The 24,067-nt window shown below is 34.9% G+C and overlaps 2 protein-coding genes across 3 annotated transcripts in view; one reads left to right on the top strand and one right to left on the bottom strand.

Moving 5' to 3' along the window:
- The window catches only part of cenpp (centromere protein P), an 87,577-nt gene extending 83,125 nt beyond the window's left edge, over positions 1 to 4,452 (top strand). For both annotated transcript variants that reach the window (XM_051094195.1, XM_051094194.1), the window contains exons 7-9: positions 1,232 to 1,311; positions 2,021 to 2,112; positions 4,301 to 4,452. In XM_051094195.1, coding sequence (XP_050950152.1) covers positions 1,232 to 1,311; positions 2,021 to 2,112; positions 4,301 to 4,419 — 291 coding nt within the window. In that variant the 3' untranslated portion in view covers positions 4,420 to 4,452. The remainder of the gene's footprint in view (positions 1 to 1,231; positions 1,312 to 2,020; positions 2,113 to 4,300) is intronic.
- A 1-nt stretch (position 4,453) lies between these two features.
- ippk (inositol 1,3,4,5,6-pentakisphosphate 2-kinase) lies at positions 4,454 to 23,666 on the bottom strand. Its single transcript, XM_051094190.1, has 13 exons — positions 23,468 to 23,666; positions 19,795 to 19,854; positions 18,515 to 18,610; positions 18,371 to 18,437; positions 18,007 to 18,128; positions 15,489 to 15,582; positions 15,170 to 15,224; positions 14,855 to 14,927; positions 12,565 to 12,844; positions 12,176 to 12,311; positions 11,678 to 11,780; positions 9,692 to 9,771; positions 4,454 to 9,611 (listed from the first exon to the last, which is right to left on the bottom strand). The coding sequence occupies exons 1-13, from the start codon at positions 23,546 to 23,548 to the stop codon at positions 9,407 to 9,409; spliced, it is 1,452 nt and encodes a 483-aa protein (XP_050950147.1). The 5' UTR covers positions 23,549 to 23,666; the 3' UTR covers positions 4,454 to 9,406.
- Between the last annotated feature and the right edge of the window lie 401 nt (positions 23,667 to 24,067).

Genomic DNA, 24,067 nt, shown 5'->3' with positions numbered 1-24,067 from the left:
GAGCATCAAGTTAATGGTGTAACTGACAGCATTTCCCAACTGTGTAATATGGGAATTGGAAAAAAAAAAAAATCGGAAAGTCTTGATGTCCAGTGGGAAAGTCTGATGAGCTTGTCTGAGCGATTTGTGACGTCAGTGTTGGTTGCTCGTCTGTGGGAACACGGTGTGAATTATCATATGTTTTTAATTACCTAGTTGAAATGCGGACAAATGAGGAGTTAAATTTAAGAGCAGTTTAATAAGACGTCTTAATTACTTATTAAAACACATACGGAGTTTCTGTGTTTTAATATGTAATTAAGGGAAATGGTACGCAAGGCTATAATTTCTAACTGTGGTGGTTTCTGCAAAAGACAGAGATGGAAACATTTTTCTTCTTTTATTTTATTATGTACTGTCAGCGTTAAACAGTTCTGTGTATTCGATCTTCTCTTGTGTGGTTCAAAGTCCTGAAGCCATGACTATTAAATGTCTTCAGCTCAGTCTAATTATTAAAAAACACTTGGTGTGTTAAAGGGATAGCTCACCTAAAAATAAAAAAAAAAATGATCTCAGTGCATCAGTTTACAAAACTAGTCTGGATGTTTCATTATTAAATAAGGTTGATCTGTTTCTCAAGTTCAAGTTACTGCCTGATCAGTCACGACACTTAAAAACTCACTGCGGTGAAAAATTATCAGTGAATAATGAATTTCGGGGTCTGTTTCTTACATAAAAGTATTGCATGTCTTCTTGCGAATTTGCATTAACGCATTTAGCAGATGCTTTTATCCAAATCAACTTACAAAAGAAGAACAGAAGCAATTTGTTGATTGTATGTACCAATTTTCAGACCTTTATTTGGTGCCTTAATAAGCCCTGTTTGAATATTTCATTATGTAGTTGCCACGACATCCTTAAAAAATGCCCATTTTGTGTCACAAGAAAGAAAGTCAAAACCGTTCAAAATGACAAGGGGAGGAATAAATCATAACGTTTTTGAGTCATTTATTCCTGTTAGACATCAAAGCTCTGTGCAGACAGTCTCAGACTGTGACTTCAGTGTATTCTTGCCTTGTTATGGAGCAAATTCCACTTACAATTACGCAGATCTCTAATATGTACATTTCTCCACATATTTTGTTCGTATGTGTTGTGTTATCGGCCAGCGTTTTGGAACCGAGTTGCTGTGGGTCACATGGAATCTGTCAGGATTTTGATTTCTTTAACAAACAAGCGGTTTGTTTGGCAGGAGAAGTACCCAGACGTGGTCAGCCTTCCAGAGGGATGCCGATCGGAGCTGATGATTATAAGAAGTCCTCAACTTCCCGGGTAGGTTGCATCATCTAGGAAAGTGAAATGGAAACTGCAGTCCGTAATTACTTCTGTTTGCCATCTGTAGATGGCACATTAAAAACACATACCGTCGAGCGACTACGAGATTCCTGTATCTTTCTGTGGTGACCATAAGATGGGTTTCCATCCAAAGTTGCGAATTTAATTGGAATTTCGCATCTGTTAATAAGCACCGTTTCCATCCGGGTCAAAAAGCACAAAATCATCACTTCCTGATGAACTGGCATTAAATATCACTAAGTAGCAGAAGCCACTTACTATGATTTATATAGTAAAACAGTTGAGCCTCAGAGCGAGCAGATGAAACTGCTGTTTGGGAATGTAGTCGTGTAAGACAGTTTTGGGAGGAAATACTTTGATGACAGACTTTCATATTGACCATAACAACATTTCAGATGCTGTGCAACAAGATCAGTCCGCTGGTTAGTCATGTTGTCCCATAGTGCAAAGTCACATGAGTTATTTGATGCTCTCATTAATCGCATTAACTCTTTCACACAAGTTAAAAACCACCTCAAATGAGCTTGAAAACTTTTTTGGCAAAGTCTGGCATTCCCATCACTCGTTTCTGATGCAATACTTTAAATGTGTAGAAAAACAAGGTGATGAAAACATAGTTCATGATTGCTGTTTCCAGATTACATGCTTGAAATGTAGGAAAAGTCAATGGCTGTATGTTTCTCAGGATCTCCATGACCATTTTCTGGAAGATTGATGTGTCCATGGAAGGAGTGGTAAAGCCATCGCTGGAGCTCCTGCTGAAAATGCCAGACCAGGGTAAGATTAACTGGGTGATGAGTGAAACATAGATTATGTAAGGATAATGTTGCATCAGGATTGACCATTTTATCCTGGTTATTAAATAGTCTTCAAAGGCCATTTTTACTAGACTCAAAAGCTAGCCATCTTGATTTGCACGATGAGCGCCAATTTGTAATTCTATCTTGCATTGGTGGAATAAAAGAGAAACATAAAAACCATCATGGAAGATGGTTTAAAATTTTACGGAGGTCCTAAGGGGCCATGGATTATTTTTCTTTCTTGTTTTCTCTTGATCATGATTAAATTTTTTAGTGATCTTGACATAACAGATGTTTACAACATTTTCTTGTGATCTGTAACGTAAATTGTTCTCTGAAAGTCATTGTCATGAGAAAACAGCTATTATGTCAAGATTGAGAAAATTAAGATGTGCTAATGATGAAACTACTTTCGTTAGGTCAAGATCACAAAAAAATTAAGTTGTGATGAGAAAACTTGTATGTCGAGATCTCAAGAAAATCACGTAGTAACGAGAAAACTTTAGTTATGTCAAGATCAGGAGAAAATTAAGTTGTGACGAGAAAATGACATGCGTTATGTCAGTCATGTAAAAATTAAATTAGTACGAGAAAACAACTTTAGTTATGTCGAAATCACAAGAAAATTGAGTCGTGATGAGAAAAAATGCGTTATGTTGAGATCATAAGAAAACGAAGTCAGTACGAGAAAACTTTCATTATGTCGAGATCACAATAAAATTGAGTCATGAGAAAACAACTTTATTTCAAGATCACGATAAAATTAAGCTGTGATGAGAAATCTTATGTTGAGATCACGATAAAATTAAGTTGTGACGAAAACAACTTGCAGTATGTCAAGATCTCGAGAAGATTACGTAGTTACGAGAAAACAACTTGCGTTATGTCGAGATCATGAAAAAAATTAAGTCATTATGGGAAAACAACTTTAGTTATGTCGAGATCACAAGAAAATTAAGTTGTGACGAGAAAACGACATGCGTTATGTTGAGATCATGAGAAAATGAAGTCAGTACGAGAAAACAGTTTATGTCGATCACAAGAAAATGAAGTCATTATGAGAAAAGAACTTTATTTCGAGATCATGATCAATTTAAGCCGTGATGAGAACATGCGTTATGTCGATCACAAGAAAATTAAGTCATTACGAGAAAACCACTTTAGTTATTTCGAGATCAAAATAAAATTGTCAAGATCATCGAAAAATGAAGTCATAATAATGAAAAAATTTGCGTTATGTCGAGATAGCGCTAAAATTAAGTTGTGACGAGAAAACAACTTCTGTTACGTCGAGATCATCAAAAAATTAAGTTGTGATGAGAAAATTTGTGTTATGTCGAGATCGCGATAAAATTGTCGTGACGAGAAAACTTGCATTATGTTGAGATGGTGAGAAAATTAAATCATGACAAGAAAACAACATGCGTAACGTCAAGATCATGAGAAAATTAAGTCGTGATGAGAAAACAACTTTTGTTATGTCAAAATCCCAAGAAAATTAAGTTTTGACAAGAATACATTTATGTCGAGATCACAAGAAAATTAAGTTAATTATGAGAACTAATCAATCGTTTGGTTGAGCTTGCAAGATAATGAAGAAGTGATCATGAGAAAACAGATCTCAAATCATGTTGAAATCACAAAAACTTTCGTTATGTCTATCACGAGAAAATGAAGTCTTGATTATGAAAAAACGGCTATCTTGTCAAGTCGTGATAATGCGAAAACTGTTATGTGGAGATGAGAAAAAGTCGTGATTCCAAGAAAATTAAGTTGTCATAGTGAGAGAACTTTTGTTAGGTCGAGATCACAGGAGAATTAAGTTGTGACAAGAAAACTTTCGTTATGTCAAGATCAAGACGAAAATTCGGGATTCCGAAAAAAAATAGCTATAATGTTGAGATCATGAGAAAATAAGTCATAATAAGTTTTGTTTTGTGGAAATTATAAGAAAATGATCATGATCATGAGAACATAGCTATTATGTCAAGATCACAAGAAAACTACAAAGAAAAATAATCCATGGCCTCCTTGGGCTTCTGTTAAATATACAGTTTTGTAATTGTAACACAAAAGTGACAACTGACCAATCAGAATCAAGTATTCTCTTATTTTACACTTGTACAATTTATAATAGTCATTTAAAATGTTTCATTTCGTTTCAGCTCGGGAGTTTGACGCCAAAAAAGTGACAGAAAATGGCTCGGATTACTTTCAGAGCCTCCTGCGGATCCTCGGTGTGGAAGCGTCAATCGAGGCCTTGATAAGAACTGTATGTTTGTGAGAAGTCAAAACACAAGCCAGTGTTCACGCCATGGGAGCTTCATATCTAATCTTTTTATTCCATATAAACACCTGTACAATCACCCGTTAGGAACTACATACTGATGCCACCTGTACGTGTCAATCGTTTTTACGCATGATATGCTCACACTGTATGGAAATATACATCATTAGACAAGAGCTAGAAAAATAAATAATTTTAAATACAAAATGTTCGACAGCAAAATCCACTTTGTATTGTCAAATAGTTAAATTTTAACATTAGACTCCGTCACAGAAACTGTGATCCTCCTTGCTTAATAACAGAATTAATGTCCGTTCCTACCTACATAGTGATTATAGATCTTTATTTCATTAGAATAACAACGTCACCACCTCAGACTTATAACATCTCTGGTTCAAAAGGGGAAAGATGATGGATGTTGTGAAAACAAAGGCAAATACAGCAACGTCTGTTGTGGAGAAACTGCACTTTTCAGTCAATTACATCAAAACATGACAGTCAAAAAAAGCGCTTTCGCTCACAGGTAAGGCGTATTAATACTTTTCTTGACACCAGTTCACATTAAGACAAAGGGGAGTGTGAACACAGTTTGGCAATGTTGAATGTTCATCCATATAAAATGCAAACACTATCCGCCTGATGAGAACTGCTTTGAGCAAAGCAAGCCGACGCAGTTCGCATCACGCTAAAAGAGGTAAACGGGAGCATGAGCGTTGCTCACGCCACAGTATATTGTAACAGTAATATTCCCCATGACAGAGAAAGGCGACCGTGAGGTGCCGTCTTTAGTGTTAAAGTTGCACCGGAAAACTGCGCGAACCGCCTCGCCGTGGTTGGGTTTTACGGATAAAGGCGCCACACTCATGTAACGTTAAATCAACACTACTGTTTCTGTGGCCTGTACTGCTTCTCTGAAAAGAAAACGCCAATGGAAAAACTGCTGGATCATTCATTTTACTGTTAACGAAAACTGGTGTGCTGTCCATCTTTGGTCGACTTATGAAATATGCCTGGCTCTGCAACCAATTACAGCCATCAGAACTCAATCCAAACGCAGCCGTAGTAGCGTTCAAGCTGCTTGGGATAGATTCCTCTGCTTTGCGTTTTCAAAACAGATGACAACCAAGCATGTAAAACTCACAAACCAAAGCAACTGTTGATGGACAGACACTGATGATTTTGCATCCCACAGCAGTTTTTCTGGGAAAAACGATGGTGTTTCATGTTTGAGATGATGGACTAGCGTTAAAGTAGTTATTTGACCAAAAACTGTATAGTGACGTTTTTCGTTTTTCCACTATTTATAGAATCATTAAGCGATTTTTGCCATACAAGAGTTTGTATGTGACCAAAGGCTGTCAAGCTTCAAATAAAGCACCATAAAGTAGTCTATACGATTTGCACACTTAAGGTCCTTTCACAGAGTCCGAAACTTTCATTAGTCATAAAAAGGAATAGGATCAGGGTTAAATTTTCGGCTTTTTTTTTTTTTGCATTCGTAGCAAGCGTTTTGAAAGGTTTGAAACAATTTAGAGCCTACAATTGACGAATACAAAAAAAAAACGAATACAAAAAGTTTTGGCATGCAAGGACCTTTAGTTATACTGATGATGGTTTGAAAAAGTTGAGTTTATACACAATTCGGACAAAAGGTCTTTGCATACTGAGTCCGAAATTTTCGCACGTTAAAAATTAAATGCGACGTCACGTCAATCATGTTTATTCACCAACTTTGAAATTTCGTCCGTCAGAAAAATTTGGATCGGGGTCAATTTTCAGCATTTTTCGCATCTGTAGCAAGCATTTTGAAAGGTTTAAAACCATTCAGAGCAACCGTGATGTTCTGTGCTTGCCGAATTTTAAAGAACATCAAAAAAAACCGCATACGAAATTTTCGGACTCAGAGTACAAGGACCTTTAGTCATACTAATGGTAAACGCAAACGTTGAGTTTATTCACAGTTCGGACAAAAGGTCCTTGCATATTGAGTCATACTGAAATTTTCACATGCGTTTTTTCTTATTCGTCAAAATTGGCTTAGAACTGTCAAAACACCTTTCAAAATGCTTGCCACGAATGCGAAAAATGCAGAAAATTCAACCCGATCCGAATTTTTTATTTTTTTTGACAAGACTAAAGTTTCAGAGTCAGTGTGTAAACATGACTGACAAAACGGCAGGTCGTATTTCTTTTTTTAACGTGCGAAAATTTTGGACGAGAATTTCGGACTCAATTTTCAATTTCAATTCTCTTCATTTTGCATCTGTAGCTAATGTTTTGAAAGGCGTTTTGACAAATATTGACGAATACGAAAAAAAAACACGAAAATGAAAACTTCGTAATCAAATATGCAAGGACATTTTAGTCATGCTTACGTGTTCGAAAATCTTGCATTCTTTCACAATTCGTACAAAAGAAATTTTCATATGCGTTTTTTTCGTATTCGCCTACAGATGCAGAAAATTCAACCCAATCCAATTTTTTTTATGATGGACTAAAGTTTCAGAGTTTCATCGTCCAGACTTTTCGCACGTTTAAAAATAAATGCGAACTCACGTTGTCAATCACGCCGAAACTTTCTTCCATCATAAAAATATTCGAAACAGGTTAAATTCTGTGTTTTTCACATCCCTAGCAAGCATTTTGATAGCTGTTTAGACCGTTCTGAGACACAGTGATGAATTTCGACAAATATGAAAACGCATACGACAATTTCGTCTGCAAGGACCTTTAGCCATAGTGATGATTGTTCAAAAATGTTGTTTATTCACAATTCAGACAAAAAGTGTCCAAAATTGTCACACAAAAAAATAATACGACCTAATGTTGTGTCAATCACGTTTACACACTGCCTCCAAAATCTTCGTCCGTTATAAAAATCAGATTTATAAGTTTTCGCATTGGTAGTTAGCATTTTGAAAAGCGTTTCGACAATTCGAAAGGTCCTTTTTTTTGGCAAGGACATTTTAGTCATGCTGATGTGAGTACATAAATATGTTCATTCACAATTTGGACAAAAGGTCCTTGCATGCCAAGTCCAGAATTTTCGTATGCATTTTTTTCATATTCGAAAAAACAAATATGAAAAACGCATACAAGAATTTTGGAATCAGTGTGCTAGGACTTTTAGTCATACTGATGATCATTCAAAAACGCTGTGTTCATTTACAATTCAAATGAAATGTACTTACACACCAAGTACGAAATTTTCGCATGTCAAAATATATACCACCTCACGATATGTCAATCAAGTTTACACACTGGCTTTAAAACTTTTGTCCTTTATAAAAAAAAAAATTCATATCGCATTTAATTTTCTGCATTTTTTGCATCCGTAGCAAGCATTTTGAAAGGTGTTTTGACTATTCAGAGCCACCGTGATGTTCGAATTTTGACGAATATGAAAAACGCATATGAAAATTAACTCTTTTAACTTTGTCATACTAATGATCATTCAAAACTATTACGTTCATTCACAGTTCAGTTGCACACTGAATTTTTGAAGTTTTTTTGTATTCGTCAAAATTCGTCACATTGTCAAAACACCTCTCAAAACGCTCATTATGAAAATTGTTTGTTATTTTTTTCAAAGTGCCAAAATGTTTGATGAGAATTTCAGACTCCGTGTGCAAGGACCTTTAGTCATACTGATAATTGTTCAAAAATGTTGTTCATTTACATTTCAGACAAACAGTACTTGCACACCAAGAACGAAATTTTCACGTCAAAAAATATATACGACCTCACAATATGTCAATAAAGTTTACACACTGACTTTAAAACTTTCATCCATCATAAAAAAATTCAGATCGGGTTCAATTTTTTGCATTTTTCGCATCCGTAGCAAGCATTTTGAGAAGTGTTTTGACAATTCAGAGCCACCGTGATGTTCGAATTTTGACAAATACGAAAAACGCATAAATTTAAACTCTTCTGACTTTTAGTCATACTTACAATCGTTTAAAAGTATAACATTCATTCAGAATTTCTGAAATTTTCGTATTCGTCAAGATGGCTCAGAATTATCAAAAACCTCTAAAAATGCTTGCTACAGATGTGAAAACGCAAAAAAACTAGCCCAATTCCATTTTTTTTATGACGGACAAAGTTTCGGAAGCAGTTTGTAAACATCATTGACACAACGTGAGGTCGTATTTATTTTATAACATGAGAAAATTTCGGACTCCGTGTGCAAGGCCCTAAACCGTCAAGCTATTGTAACAATTCTATCACAGAAATTTGCGATGACATGAGGATTATATCGGCAATTTTTTTTATTTGTGTACTACTCTTTAACAAGACACTTCGATTTGTAAATGCCGGCAAACGTTCACGCCAGCCAAGCGTAGGTTACAAAAATACTTCCATTAGTGAGTAATATCATTAGACTTGTGTTCTAATTTATAAAATCTATCTTGCGGGTAGTGACGGTATTAGCGCGACCTCATTCGCTAGCATGCAACAGGTCTGTGCTTGTCAGTATAACTCCCGCTACGGTAGCTCGCCAAGGGTCAGTGGTTTGAGGAGCTCTTGGGATGTAGTCGCGCTAAAAACTCAAGTACTCGTCTGCTTTTGAATTCCAAACTGCAGTTCAGCGACTGCAGACACGGCCAAGCTGATGCACGGTAAAACGTTCATTAGGGAAAAAAATTGCTGTAAGCCACTTTTGGCACTTGGAAACCACAGTAGCGCTGCCGCGTGTGAGAAACACCCAACAGCGCTGCACAAAAACACACACACACACACACACACCCTCCTTGTCCTCCCTTTTTACAGCCAATGACTGACTCATTCAGGTATTCTGTGCTTTAGGAGACCAGCCCCAGTGAGAACATCACCCTCGAGAAGCAAAACATCAAGTCGCTCCGGCAACAACCGTGGGAGGGCGAACAACTAGACAGGCTAGCGAACAAAAAGGACAAAACTATATCACTATTTCAACTGCACTTCTAGGCGTTTCCCAAGCAGCACTCGTGGAGGTGTCTCATACAGCGTGGAAGAGCAGCGTGCACTCCTGCCTTTCCTTATATAGGCTGGAGGGGGGCGGGGCTTGCGTGCTCCGCAGGTAGTAGTTGACGATTTTGGTGTCCAGCTTGTACTGGTGAGGGATGCCTTCATACGGTTTGGGGTCCAGATCCAGGATGGAGATGGAGTAGGTGAAACGAGGCTTCTCCAAATTCAACTGGTGTCTGTGAACAAAGCAAACGGAACGAGACATGATGGCAAATGGCGAAAATTGGTGATTTTTAAAGGGTGAAAGCAAACTTACTCCTCGTCTTCCTCGCAAGGTGCAAACGTGATCATGATTGAGCAGTCTTTGGCCGTCATTGCGACTCTATACTGGTGAACCTGGAAAGTGACGAACAGTGAAATCAGAAATGAACATCTGAGAGTTGATCTATTACTAAATATTATTTGTAATACTGTTATTTTGTGTAATATATTAGGTATATATGAAGTATTTGTTGTTAAATATTCTAAAAAATATTTTTGCGTAGAAAAAAAAAAATAATGGCAGACAAGGCAACAGAAATTTGATTACAAATAAACCTGTATTTGATTCAATACCAAAAGCTGATCTATTAGATACTATTTTTGTAATTAACAAATAATATTACAATCATCTTTTATCATCTTGTTAATGAGATGTTAGGAATTTAGGAAGGAAAAAATGTTAATTGGCACAAAAATATCATCACACTGCAATAATATTTATTTTAGATATAAATACTATTGTTTTTTTTCTTCCCAAGAACTTATTTAACTTCCAATAAATTGGTTTTCCTTTTCCAATTTGGACCTTTTTTTTAATTTCAGAGTGAAATACAACCTTGACATTTGTTATTGTTAAAACCCTAAACTAAACACATTAACATTAGTTTGATCATTTCTGTTATTTATTTTATTTTTATATTTATTTATTTGGGCCTTTTGACTTTTTATTATTATTATTTTGGGGAAAAAAAAAAGATTTATTTATTTATTTTTAAATTAGGGCCTTTTACTTAATTTCTGTTTTTATTTTATTTATTTATTTATTGAGGGTGAAATACAACCTGGACATTTGTTATTGATAAACCCTAAACAAAACACATTAACATTCATTTGATCATTTCTGTGTTATTTATTTTATTTTCATATTTTTTTATTTGGGCCTTATGACTTTTTTATTTTTATTATTTTGGAAAAAAAAAAAAAGATTTATTTATTTATTTTGAAAATTGGGCCTTTTACGTCATTTCTGTTTTTATTTTATTTATTTATTTATTTATTAATTCAGAGTGAAATACAACCTGGACATTTGTTATTGTTAAAACTCTAAACTAAACACATTAACATTAATTTGATCATTTCTGTTATTTATTTATTTTATTTTCATATTTATTTATTTATTAATTAATTTTTCCTTTTTAATTTGGGCCTTTTGCCTAATTTCTGACTTTTTATTATTATTATTATTTTGGAAAAAAAAACAAAAACATTTTATTTATTTATTTTCAATTTTGGCCTTTTACCTAATTTGATTTTTTTAATTATTTATTTATTTAATTATTTTTATTTTTTTATTTATATATATATATTTTTTTTACCAATTTAAAGATACAAAATACATTTGAAATACAACCTGGAATTTTCTTACTGTTAAATTCAAACCTAAACTAAAAACATTAATGTTAACTCGATAATTTAGGGACTAAAGATTAATTGCCATCTTTTTTTTTTTTTTTTTTTTCTTATTTCAGGGTGAAATACATAAATCTGGACATTTCTTACTATTAAATTGAAACCTAAACTAAAAAAAACATTGGTGTTAATTTGATAATTTAGGGCCTGAAGATTGTTAATTGCAATAGAAATAGCTTCACAATGCAGTATTACTGCATAAAATGTAATAAAGAAAAAAAAAATATATATATATATATATATATATATATATATATCATTTATTAGTTTGTTTGTTTGTTTGTTTTTTGAAAAATGTAAGCCTTTCCCTAATTTCGTTTTTGTTTTATTTTTCTTTTCTTTATCCTTTTTAGGGTGATATACAACCTGGACATGTTTTGTTAAATCAAACCTAAACTTAAAAGCAGTTTTCATTTTTACAATTTAAACAAAAATATTAATATTAATGCGATAATTTAGGGACTAAATATTGTTTATTTTCACAAAAATAATATCTAAATGCAATTTATTCTTTTTCTTTTTTGGAAAAATATGGCCCTAATGTCTAATTTCACAATCTTCACAATCTTACCTTCCCAACTGCATACTCCACAGACCCGTCATCTTCAGTAGGGCAGTTTTTCACAGTGTCCATGAAACTCTCATTGTAAGGCCCATCTATCTGCAGTCGGTTTCTGGAGATGCAAACAAGTGTTGTTTACATGTTCGAGTGCTTTCAAGCATGTTTATTTACAAAGCTGATGTGACTCTGCAGGGAAATAATCTACGACCGCGCCGCACTGGACCACGGTGCGGCAGCAGCGCCTCATGACTAAAGCGTTCACAAACGAGTCTTTTGCACCACCTAGTGTCTGTTCAGTGTTAAAGGAACCATAATAAGACTAAATCATACCATCATTTTTACAGTTTGCCAACTATTCTGTTTATAAAGTGATTCAGTACAGCTGCAGAGATCTGAAGCATCTGCCCAACATCACCTTCACTCACCAAGAACAAAGCGTTCTTGCACTGGAGTATTGATTTGACAAATAAGTAACACAGCAGTCAATATCCCAGATTAAAAATTCACCTTTCTTTCGGGAACTCTTCTAGATACTGCTCCACACGTTTATACAGAGGGTAGATTCCTTCAATATCCAGGTTATCCAGCATCTGGACTTGGAGGATTTTCGCGAGGACGCTGTCTTTAGGGAGACCGTGGTTTCCTGTGAACGCATGAAAAAATGAGTTTAACATGTTTTACTGGTCTTGCGTAATCAACGTTTGTATTCTGCGATAATCTGGCCGTAACATGTCATTTGAAATGCAGTTTCTACGTTAGGCACACCTACGCATATATCGTGACTCATCAGTGGAATGATTCCCATCAAACTTGTTTTAGCAATTTTCGAAAGGGCCTAAAACTGTTTCTCCACTGACTCCCATTCATTAGTTAGCAGTCACTGCTAAAGCCCTCACCGTTGCGGAGCAGGTCTCTTGGGAAGGGACTGGCTTCGCAGAGCGGCCTGCTCTCGGACAGGTGCACTTTTCTGGGCTCTCCCGAGCGATTCGAGTCCCCGCCGCTGAGCAGAGCGGAGCAGATGACCTGAATGAACTCGTTCAGGACGGCTTTGCCAGGCTGGTGGCCGTTATAGAGGCCGTTGCTGTGAGGGAAATAAGGCCGAAGGTGCTGGATGAGATCGTTTAGTTCGGGTTGCTGCTTGGCGTCGTCTTTACAGCTAAATATCAACTCTCCACCCTGAAAAAAAGATGTGAGAAGCAATTAATTCATGCTATTTTTCTATATATCAAACATTTCTACTACCTTTGAAGAAAAAAAAAAAAACACCTTCAACCAGCCAAACCAGTCGGTTTGCTGGTGTTTGGTGGTTTAAGCTAGTCAAACATCCAGGCTAAAATGGTAATCAGCTGGTCAGCAAAGCTAGTTTCCCAGCTAAAAACAACCTGACTGGGCTGGTAGACTAGTTAAGACCAGAAAATTAGTTTAAGCTTTTTTTTTTTTTTAAGTAGTAGTACTACAATAAATGTTCTAGGATAAACATGATAAGATTTAAAGGCATAGTTCACACAAAAGCTATATAATGGTAGTGCATGGGTGTTGAGCTCCACACAGCTCTGGGGGTTAATAAAAGCCTTCTAAGGCAAATCGATGCGCCATTATAAAGCTTCCAAGCTTTATAATGGCAGTGAATGGGTGTTGAGATTTTGAAGTCCAATAAAGTGCATCCATCCATCATAAAAAGTGTTTCACATGGCTTCGGGGGGTTAATAATGCCTTCTAGGGCAAATCGATGCGCCATTATAAATCTTCCAAGCTTTATAATGGCAGTGAATGGCTGTTAAGATTTTGAAGTCCAATAAAGTGCATCCATCCATCATAAAAAAAAATTTCCACACGGCTTTGGGGGGTTAATAAATGCCTTTAAGGGGGTTAATAAATGCCTTTAAGGCAAATCAATGTGCCATTATAAAGCTTCCATTGGGGGTAAAAAAAAATGCTTTCTAAGATGATATAAGATATAATGATGATATAAGATATAATGCGCCATTATAAAGCTTCCAAGCTTTATAATGGCAGTGAATGGCTGTTGAGATTTTAAAGTCCATCATAAAAAGTGTTCCACATGGCTTTAGGGGGTTAAAAAAAAGGCTTTCTAAGATTATAAAGCTTCATTACAATTCCACGTGGCTTGGGGGGGTTAATAAACACCTTCTAAAGCGAATCGATGCGCCATTGTAAAGCTTCCAAGCTTTATAATGGCAGTGAACGGGTGTTGAGATTTTGAAGTCCAATAAAGTGCATCCATCTATCATAAAAAGTGCTCAACACTGCTCCAGGGGGTTAATAAAGGCCTTCTGAAGCAAACCAATGTGTTTTTGTAAGAAAAATACCAATATTTATAACTTTCTAAACCTCTCTAGCTTCCGTTAACTGTCGTATATGCATTTATGAGAGTGTTTTAAATATGAATATTTTTCTTACAAAAATGTGTCGATTAACTTCAGAAGGCCTTTATTAACCCAAAGGATCAGTGTGGAGTACTTTTTATGATGGATGGATGCGCTTTATTGGACTTCAAAATCTCAACGCCCATTCACTGGCATTATAAAGCTTGGAAGAGCCAGGATATTTTTTTTTATCTTAACTCCCAATTGCATTCATCTGAAATTAGAGAGTCATATACACCTAGAATGGCTTGAGAGTGAGTAACTCGTGGGGTAATTTTCATTTTTGGGTGAACTATCCCTTTAAGGATGACAACTATAATGACAAACGTTTTAATAATCGTTCCAGTTCTATGAAAATAGTAAATTTCTTAGTGGCAGACGATAAAATTACAGCGCATGCGGTGACGTTTAAAAAAAGCGCTCAGGGCTTTTTTGAAAACACGGTTTACTCCATAGAATTATGTAAAACAGTGGCAGATTCGAAAGATGTATTACTCTGAGTATTTTAAGAGCAAGTGACTTCTTTAGTGTACATTTTTCTAGATTAACACTAGATTGAGCGGCCATGTAAAGTTGCTACTACGTACATCTTTCAGATGAAAAGCCATATTTGAGATGAATGATAGGTGAGAGTTTGGCTATCCTAACAACTATCAGCCATCAACGATCTGTGTGACTTCACGACTTCCTGTGAATTTTTTTCTTTCTCCGACTAAGCGACTAATAAAATTTTGGTTGACCAAGCCTCTTCTCGTCGACTGATGGTTAAGACGTTAAGCGACTCAAAGTTTATATTTACCTTGAAGATTTTCAAGTTGTTTTGTGGCTCCTCTAACAGATTCTTCAATGCAACATACATCCGCTGTTTGCTCCTGTAATACAAGATATTGAATAACATAACATTACTTTTGATATTCTTGGCATCTCATTTGGACTTTGACATGACAGCACAATTAGCAATTATCTGGATTTAGATCACATCTAAACTTGTTTTGCGTACCTGTGACTCAAGCGGCAGTACAAAGAGTCACGTTTATGTGTCATTTCTTTGCTTTAACACAAGCCAGTGACGCCACCAGCTTGGTGAACGTCTCTGCAGTAAACAGTAACTCACCCTGAGAAGAGATCTAGCGGGCAATATCTGCTCAATCGCTTCCACTTCCCATTGGCTAACTGTAAATGACAAAATGTGTTACTCTCAACTTTACAAACATGGTAAAGTACTGTGAAGTTCACAGTGTTGCTTTATGGATTTTGTATTTTTAGCAACATCAGCTTATCTTCTGCAGCCAAACCCTGTGAAGGATTGATTATGTGATAAGAGTACAAACAGATAGCAGGATGTTTACACTACACTGCGCCATCCTCTTTTTATTGTTAAAGCAGAAGTTTGCTTTTAGAAATCTGGCAACGACTAGATTTTCAATTGGTACTTGCCTTGTAATGCTGATGCATGCAGAATCTGCAAACTTTACGCTTGCATTCCTTGGTTATGTGCCTTGAAAAGGGTAGAAATCCACATTTTGGCTGGAGAGGGGAAAACAAGGAAAGATATGTAATTGTATCTCTGCATCTTGTGTTACACAACGAAGTGTTGTGAATAAGCTTTACATAAAGAAGGTTGTTGTTTTTTTATGGACACAAACGAGTCTTTCAGATCAGATTCACACCACCTTCCCCTGTTTGTGTTTGACTGACCATGTGATTAACTTCCACACAAATAGATTCACTGAGTCATTCTGCTACAGTGGTTTATTTCCCCAAGAATGGGTGTTTATGTAAACCTGATCCCTAAAAACACTTCTTTGTTATGAGACTCAGATCTTCCAGTTTAACAACTGTCACTAAACCAACCCAAGAACGTTTACACCCTAACAGCATGAAGGTGCAGAAAAACGCATTGACAACTGTCAGCAAGTTCAATGACCCGACGTGCTTAGACGTGTGACACCAAAGTCAACACATTCAAGGCGAGGTTCCTGGCACACTTTTGCAGTTTAACAATAACAATTCGGTCACGGGCATTATTTTGACAAGTCATTTTCTTGCAATCATGTCATCAGTTATTCATTTAATGATGATCAAATGACAGAGATTATTATTAAAGGAACAGTTAGCTGAAAATATACTTACCCACAGGCCAAAAATGTAGATGAGTTAGTTTCTTCATTAGATTTGGAGAAATGTAGCATTACCTTGCTGATCAATGGATCTTTTGCAGTGAATGGGTGCCGTCAAAATGTCCAAACAGCTGATAAAAACATCACAGTAATCCACAAGATGTATGTGTAATCCATCACAAGACGTTCTAAAACAGTTCTAAAAAATATAGGTGGATTTTAATGTAGGAGGACAACACTTTTTCACGATTTTGTGACAAGTGACAATTAAAAATTAAAAAAACGTCTTAATGATAGATTTGCTTCTTACAAACATGCATTTTTTTACTAGATGTTAGCTGATGGACTGGAGTTGTGTGGATTACTTGTGGATTACTGTGATGTTTTTATCAGCTGTTTGGACTCTTTCTGACGGCACCCATTCACAAGGATCCATTGGTGCGCAAGTGACGCAATGATAAAAATCTACAAATCTGTTCACATTAACAAACAAGCTCATCTACTTTTTGAACGGCATGACGGGGAGTATGTTTTAAGTATATTTTCATTTTTGGGTGACCTATTCCTTCAAACCAGACAAATAAGAGGGATCATACAAAATGCATGTTATTTTTATTTAGTACTGACCTGAATAAGATATTTCACATAAAAGACATTTACATATAATCCACAAGAGAAAATTACCAATTTAAAAGTTGATTCTTAATACTGTGTTGTTACCTGAATGATCCACAGCTGTTTTTTGTTTGTTTGTTTAGTGATAGTTGTTTATGAGTCCCTTGTTTGTCCTGAACAGTTAAACTGCCTGCTGTTCTTCCGAAAAATCCTTCAGGTCCCACAAATTTAGTTTTCCAGCATTTTTTTTTGTATTTGAACCCTTTCCAACAATGACCGTATGATTTTGAGATCCATCTTTTCACACTGAGGACAACTGAGGGACTCATATGCAACTATTACAGAAGGTTCAAACACTCACAGATGCTCCAGAAGGAAACGCAATGCATTAAGGGGGGTGAAAACTTTTGAATTTGACTGGGGTAAATTTAACTTATTTTATCTTTTGGGAAACATGTATCTTCTGAAGGGCAGTACTAAATGAAAAAAAATATGATATTTAGGCAAAAAAATAAGAAAAACGTACACAACCTTATTCTGTTCAAAAGTTTTCACCTCCTTAAATGCATAATTTTTCCTTCTGGAGCATCAGTGAGTGTTTGAACCTTCTGTAATAGCTGCATATGAGTCTCTCAGTTGTCCTCAGTGTGAAAAGATGGATCTCAAAATCATACAGTCATTGTTGGAAAGGGTTCAAATACACAAAAATGCTGAAAAACAAAGAATTTGTGGGACCTGAAGGATTTTTCTGAAGAACAGCAGGTAGTTTAACTGTTCACTATCAAGTGTATGTAAACTTTTCAACGGGGTCATTTTTATAAATTCAACTATTATTTTCTCTTGTGGACTCTTGTATATGTAAATGTCTTTTATGTGAAATATCTTACTCAGGTCAGTACTAAATAAAAAACAACATGCATTTTGTATGATCCCTCTTATAATTAACATTTTGCAGATTCTGCAAGGTGTATGTAAACTTTTGACATCCAACTGTACATCTAAACACAACATACGGCTAAACAGTTTAACTCAAATCTAGCATTTTAATGAGTGGTAAATGATAAATTATACCAGACTGTGATAGCTTCCACAACCTAGCCCTCAAAACCGACGGCTTATTTGTAAACATCACAACTGCATGTGCAAATTTCCCCACCAACACGCTCATAACAGTATTGACGCATTGAGGCCGCGTCAAACTGAACATGGAGTTCACCTTAATCTCAACGCAGATTGGAGGTCTGTGGTCTCTGAGGTGGTGAAGAGGGAGTTGGGTCAGATTGGGAAGGCATAAACCACACCCACTGAATGTGTCCATGACCTTATCACAGCGCAGTTCTGCATGAATAAAAGGTCACAACACCGTTACGCAACATCAGATCCAATCTACAAAAGTGACCGCATTTCACATGTTTACACAAACAACAGACTGCATTTTTTAGAGGATGAATCTCAGGAAAACATACTGTCGGCTTTTGGGAGCCATTAAAAGCAAAACAAAAAAAGTCTGAATATTCAGTTATATTGTATAATGAGCTTTACCAAAGAGTTAAAAAAGACAAAAGTTTGGTCATTCGTACCAGGTCGTTCTTGTTGGACCTTCAGCGACAGCTGTCTCACAAAGTCCAGCGGTAGTTTTACAACCTCCTGTGAACATTCAAGACATCTTGCGTTAAATCAACTTGACGTAATAATATACACAAATGTCTTAAACTGTAACTTACGCCACTGTGAACGTATTTCTCCCCCAGTAAAGGCTTCATGACGTATTTACTATAATCCACGATGTTGAGGATGTGTCGAAAAGCTTGTTCTGCGGTCTGAAAGATGTAGAAAAATATTGTTGTATGTCAAGTGCAAGCAAACCAAGACCAAACATCTGATGCATATTTGTGACCCTGGACCACAAAACCAGTCATAAGGGTCAACTTTTTCAAAACTGATATTAATGTTATCTAAAAGCTGAATAAATAAGCTTTCCTTTAATGTATGGTTTGTTAGAATGGGACAGTATTTTGCTGAATATATGGAATCTGAGGGTGCAAAAAATCGAAATATTGAGAAAATCGCCTTTGAAGTTGTTCAAAATTAAGTTCTTAGCAATGCACATTTTAATCAAAAATTAAGTTTTGACATTTACGATAGGAAATTTACAAAATGTCTTCATGGAACATGATTTTTACTTAATATCCTCATGAATTTTGGCGTAAAAGAAAAGTCAATAATTTTGACCCAATTTTTGGCTATTGCTACAAATACACCCGTGCTACTTACAACTGGTTTTGTGGTCCAGGGTCACGTTTGCATATTTACATTTACACCGTATACCTTTCATACCAAGAGATGCTAAAAACTTACAATACAGTGTGAGAAAACTCTGTTTAACGTTAAACATTGTGTAGAAGTTGTCGACAAAACTATGCTAAAAATAAGTGACTATTTACAAGTCAACAGAACTTGATACAACAATCCATCGCTCATGTATGCATCTATATTTAAGTTATTTTGATGTAAACATATGTGACTCTGGACCACAAAACACAGTCTTAAGTAGCACGGGTGCATTTGTAACAATAGGCAAAAAAAGCGTCAAAATGATCGATTTTTCTTTTATGCCAAAAATCATTAGGATATTAAGCAAAGATCATGTTCCATGAAGATATTTTGTAAATTTCCTCCCGTAAATATGTCAAAACTTAATTTTTGATTAGTAATATGCATTGCTAAGAACTTCATTTGGACAACTTTAAAGGTGATTTTTTTGCACTCTCAGATTTCAGATTTTCAAATCTGTATCTCGGCCAAATGTTGTCCTATCCTAACAAACCATACATTAATAGAAAGCTTATTTATCTAGATTTCAGATTAGGTATCACAGTTTCAAAAAACCGGCCCTTACGACTGGTCCAGGATCACGTATGTGAGATCATGCAATGGTGTAAAAACACGAAACGAAATTTGGGAAGTATTAACGTTCAGTAGTGTCAATTTAGGGAAGTTTTACCTGTCGCGTATGTGCTGAGTCTTCGGAGGGAAACTTCAGCAGACGAAGAACTTGACAGTGCTGTAATGGGAAGTGACATGTTTAAAAAAACAGAAATCACATGAGTCATTTGACACAGACTTTGGTCGTTAAATGTATCCTTTAGTTCAAGCGAATCCTTTGAAATGGGTTTGCCTGCCACCGTATTTGTGTGGACAATAAATACTCTATCGACTCAACTGTGAACTGAATACACATTATGTTTTCCCAGAACCTCATAATAAAGTGCACAAAGGTAAAGGGTGATATCATCTGTCTCACAGTTTGTTTTATGGACTGATGTAACCGATTGGGACTTAAACGCACATGCAGTTTCTAAACACACTTGCTCAACCGCTTACAAAACCTACTTCTTTCTCACAAAATGTTAAACGTAAACGGATGAAGCTCTTGAGTAAAAGACTTAGAATTCACCTCAAGATGTAAAGGAAAATACACTGTTTCTCACACATTTTCATAACAATCAAGTACAATTTCTTAAGATACTGTAATTTTAGTATCATTGAGATATACTATGGTTTTATTAATAATTTGCTTGATTTTATTTTAATATTTACAGTTCTTTTTTGTGTTTTTGTCATTTTTAGTAGTTTTTGCCTTTGTAAAAGTGTGTCTACGTAGTTTGTTTATTTTTACTTCAGTTTCTGTTTAAGTTTAACTAAAGGAAAATTAGAAATCTTAGATAGCAACTAGCTAAAATTAAAAATAAGTTTGCGTTTTCCATATTTTATTATTTCAGTTAAAGTTTTTTATGGGCTTAGTTAGTTTAGTTATGGTTACATGATAAATGAATCATTTACATAAAGTTTCCATTACTTACAATAACTAAGACATAAATTAAGACTTATATGCAATAGATTTTATTAATAATTTCTATACTACCATAGTTTTACATATTTACTATTCATTTTAATTTTAGTTCGTTTTAGTAACTTTATTGTGTTGTCATTTTTTTAGTAGATTTTATCTTTGTAAAATGTATAGTTATTAATTTTTACTTAATTTCTACTAACTTTAACTAAATTAAAATTAGAAATGTTAGCTTTAGTTTTTAGTTTTATTAAGTTTTATTAAGTTGTACTTAATAAAATTAAGTTGTACAGTTTTAGTTAGTTTAACTAACTGAAAATTAGAAATTAGTTCAGCCTAGTTCAAGTATTTCTGGTTTTAGTTTGGTTATGGCTACATGATAAATGAATCATTTACATAAAGTTTTCATTACTTACAATAACCAAGATAAAAAATTGTGACTTATATGCAATAGCTTTTAATTAATAATTGCTATACTACCATTATTTTATTTAAAAAAAATTAATCAGTTTTTATTTTGATGTTTTATTATTTCAGTTGAAGTATTATATGGTTTTAGTTAGTTTGGTTATGGCTACATGATAAATGAATAATTTACATAAAGTTTAATAAGTTCTATACTACCATCGTTTTATTAAAAATCTGAATCCGCTTTTATTTTATATTTACCATTTTTAATAACTTTGTTGTATTTTTGTAGTAGTTTTTTGTAAAATATGTCTATAGTTTCTATTCTTTTTTACTTCCGTTTTACAACTAGCTCAAATAAAAAATAAGCTTTAGTTTTCCATATTTTATTATTTCAGGTAAAGTTTTTTACAGTTTTAGTTTGTTTAGTTATGGTTACATGATAAATGAATCATTTACATACAGTTTTTTCATTACTTACAATAACTAAGACATAAATTATGACTGTATCTTTTAATAAAAAATTCAATTTTAAAAAATAAAATTAGAAAATTGTAAAAAAAAAAAAGTATCAGATTATATTTTAATAGTCACCATTTATTTGAATTTTAGTTTGTTTAAGTAACTCTTGTTTTGTTTTGTTTTTTTTAGTAATTTTTGTCTATATGTATTAATTTTCACTTCAGTTTTACTTAGTTTAACTAAATGAAATTTAGAAAGGTTAGCTAGCAATTAGTTGAAATAAAAAATAAGCTTTTTTTTTTTTTAAATGTTATTATTTCAGTTAAAGTTTTTTTTATGATTTTAGCTAGTTTAGTTAATTATAATAACCCTACTGTAATACAACAATGAAAACCATCCTGTCAAGACATTTTTGGAAATAATAAAAATTATTATTAATTTAAAAAATACTAATAATTTTTTTTTTCCACATAATAGTAGATAACTGTATTATTCATCATGGTAGTTTTTATTCATCATGGTAAAAAAAAAAAAAAAAAAAAAAAAAAAAAAAACCGAATGAACCTGAATTTCTTGTTGTATGGCCTAGATTTTAAGCTTTTCCACCCTAATATATTTGAACTACACATCATGCGTCAATGTGCATGCAAGATGACTTTACAAATAGTTTTATGAAATAGCTCACTCATTCAGCCTGATTTGATCAAGCTCGTACTCCAAGAATTTAAAACCAGACCAGGCGACGTGACAAAGAATCCACACAAGAGTGTGGGAGTGTTAAAGAATGTCAGTAAACAGCAAAAAGAGCCGGACAAGCCCTTATAGGACGCTAAAACTGGTTGGAAAACTGCATCAAAGTTTCACCCCTTTTCCCCACGCCCAGTTTTGACATGATTACATCAAAATATTGGCTAATGTTGTCTCAGGCAGCTTCCTGTGATTGGACACGCACTTCTCAGTAACACAAATCCAGCGTGTTTATGATTCCAAACGTTTCTCCGGCAGCCTGCTCTGAGTTTATTTATTGTGTGATGGTACAGACGATCACAAATGAGCTGGAAAAAAATCAGACAAGGTTAAACCGTTCCTGTTTTACAGGAACATATCCTTGATCTTAACAAAACAGGACCTTGATATTGTAATCCTAGTGACAAAAGGAGTCAACTACATGATAAACGAATCATTTACATACAAGTTTTCATCTTACAATAGCTAAGATATGCAATAGATTTTAATAATGTATCTCCTATGGAGTGTTTAGCACATAGCTTTTTTTTTTTTTTTTTAGCTTTTTACATATCTTAAAACAATATTACACTGTTGAAAATTATATACGAAGATCTTTGTCCTGTCCTTTTTCCTAAAAAACAACCATTAAAGTAATCAACTTCTATAATACCACCCATTACGGTGGTCTAAAACCGGTCTAGACCTGATTATCTTTCACCCAATGGATGGGGCAAACTGTTAAAGGTTTCCAATCTGAACTTTGAAGCCTGGATGGGGAAAATATTAAGTGTCCATACTCTTATCTCCAACAGAAACCCAATTTTAGATGCACAGAAGCATCCAGAAACTAACACGTCTCCACTGACCACTCATTCAAATGGCTCTTAGCATTACATATCGTTCGTTATATATGCTAATGAAATGTTTAATAAACTTCTGAGCTTATAAAGTGGGTGTGTGACACATGTCACACATGTAGTACGTTCATTTCATCAGTGAACCCTGGTTTAGCCTGCTAGGTGGCTATTAGCTTTAAAGCCCTGACAACACCCTTTCAAAACAAAGAAGAGGTTTAATTCCGTCTAGTGGTGATACAAAGCGAGCAAACTTAATGTTTGGGTCCTTTCCAAGTAGTTTCGTTGAATTTCCTGTTGATTGAATCGGATTTGATTGAGTTTAAATGAATCTTAGCTAAGCTAAAAGCTAGTAACTATTAAACACTCACCTGCAAATGAGACACGACCAGGCTCTTGTTGCCCTCCCCGTGATATTTCCAGTCGTTTTCGTCCATTTTATCCAGTTCCATAACCCAGAACAACCGTACACTGATGAGGGCTTTGGCGCAGATTTGATACTCCGGGCGAGATGATCGGGGTCAGGCGCAAAACTTCTGGAGGATCCGCGTCTGACACACCGACCGACCGACCGTGCAGCGCTACTACCACTTTCGCGAGGGCACGCCCCCTCTGCGCTCTCATTGGCTAGGCGCAGGGGTTGCGGTTTCTCATTGGCCAGGAGAGTTTGTCGCTGTTTAACTCGTCCGCTGATTGGATGCTGGAAGTGACAATCAACTGATCGACCGCTATTGAGGGCAGTTCATAGTGTATGTATGGAATGATGTCATGAACGCATGATTGCTGTTTTCCTTCCCTTTTCTCTTCGCTTGCACATGATTTTCTGAGGAAAAACAACAGAGAAACTCAAGACTCGTTAAGATTTATAAGTGTAATTATATTAATTCAAAAATCTAATTATATGAGATATATATGTATATGTGTATGTATATTTTTGGGATTTATTGAAAATAAATACTATTTATTTTTAC

Source organism: Labeo rohita, chromosome 22, assembly GCF_022985175.1.
Source record: "Labeo rohita strain BAU-BD-2019 chromosome 22, IGBB_LRoh.1.0, whole genome shotgun sequence".
In the NCBI taxonomy this organism is placed as follows: Eukaryota; Metazoa; Chordata; class Actinopteri; order Cypriniformes; family Cyprinidae; genus Labeo; species Labeo rohita.
Note: the sequence above shows the minus strand (reverse complement) of the source record. Positions and strands in the feature narration are given on the sequence as shown.

What these genes read in the sequence shown, in the direction of transcription:
- ippk (XM_051094190.1), bottom strand. Translation starts at nt 23,548, where the DNA reads ATGGAACTGGATAAAATGGACGAAAACGACTGGAAATATCACGGGGAG. An exon ending in GGTCCAACAAGAACGACCTG is followed by an intron (nt 18,129 to 18,370) that starts GTACGAATGACC and finishes TTATTCATGCAG; the next exon opens with AACTGCGCTGTGATAAGGTC. An exon ending in GCATCAGCATTACAAGGCAA is followed by an intron (nt 15,225 to 15,488) that starts GTACCAATTGAA and finishes ATTTACAGTTAG; the next exon opens with CCAATGGGAAGTGGAAGCGA.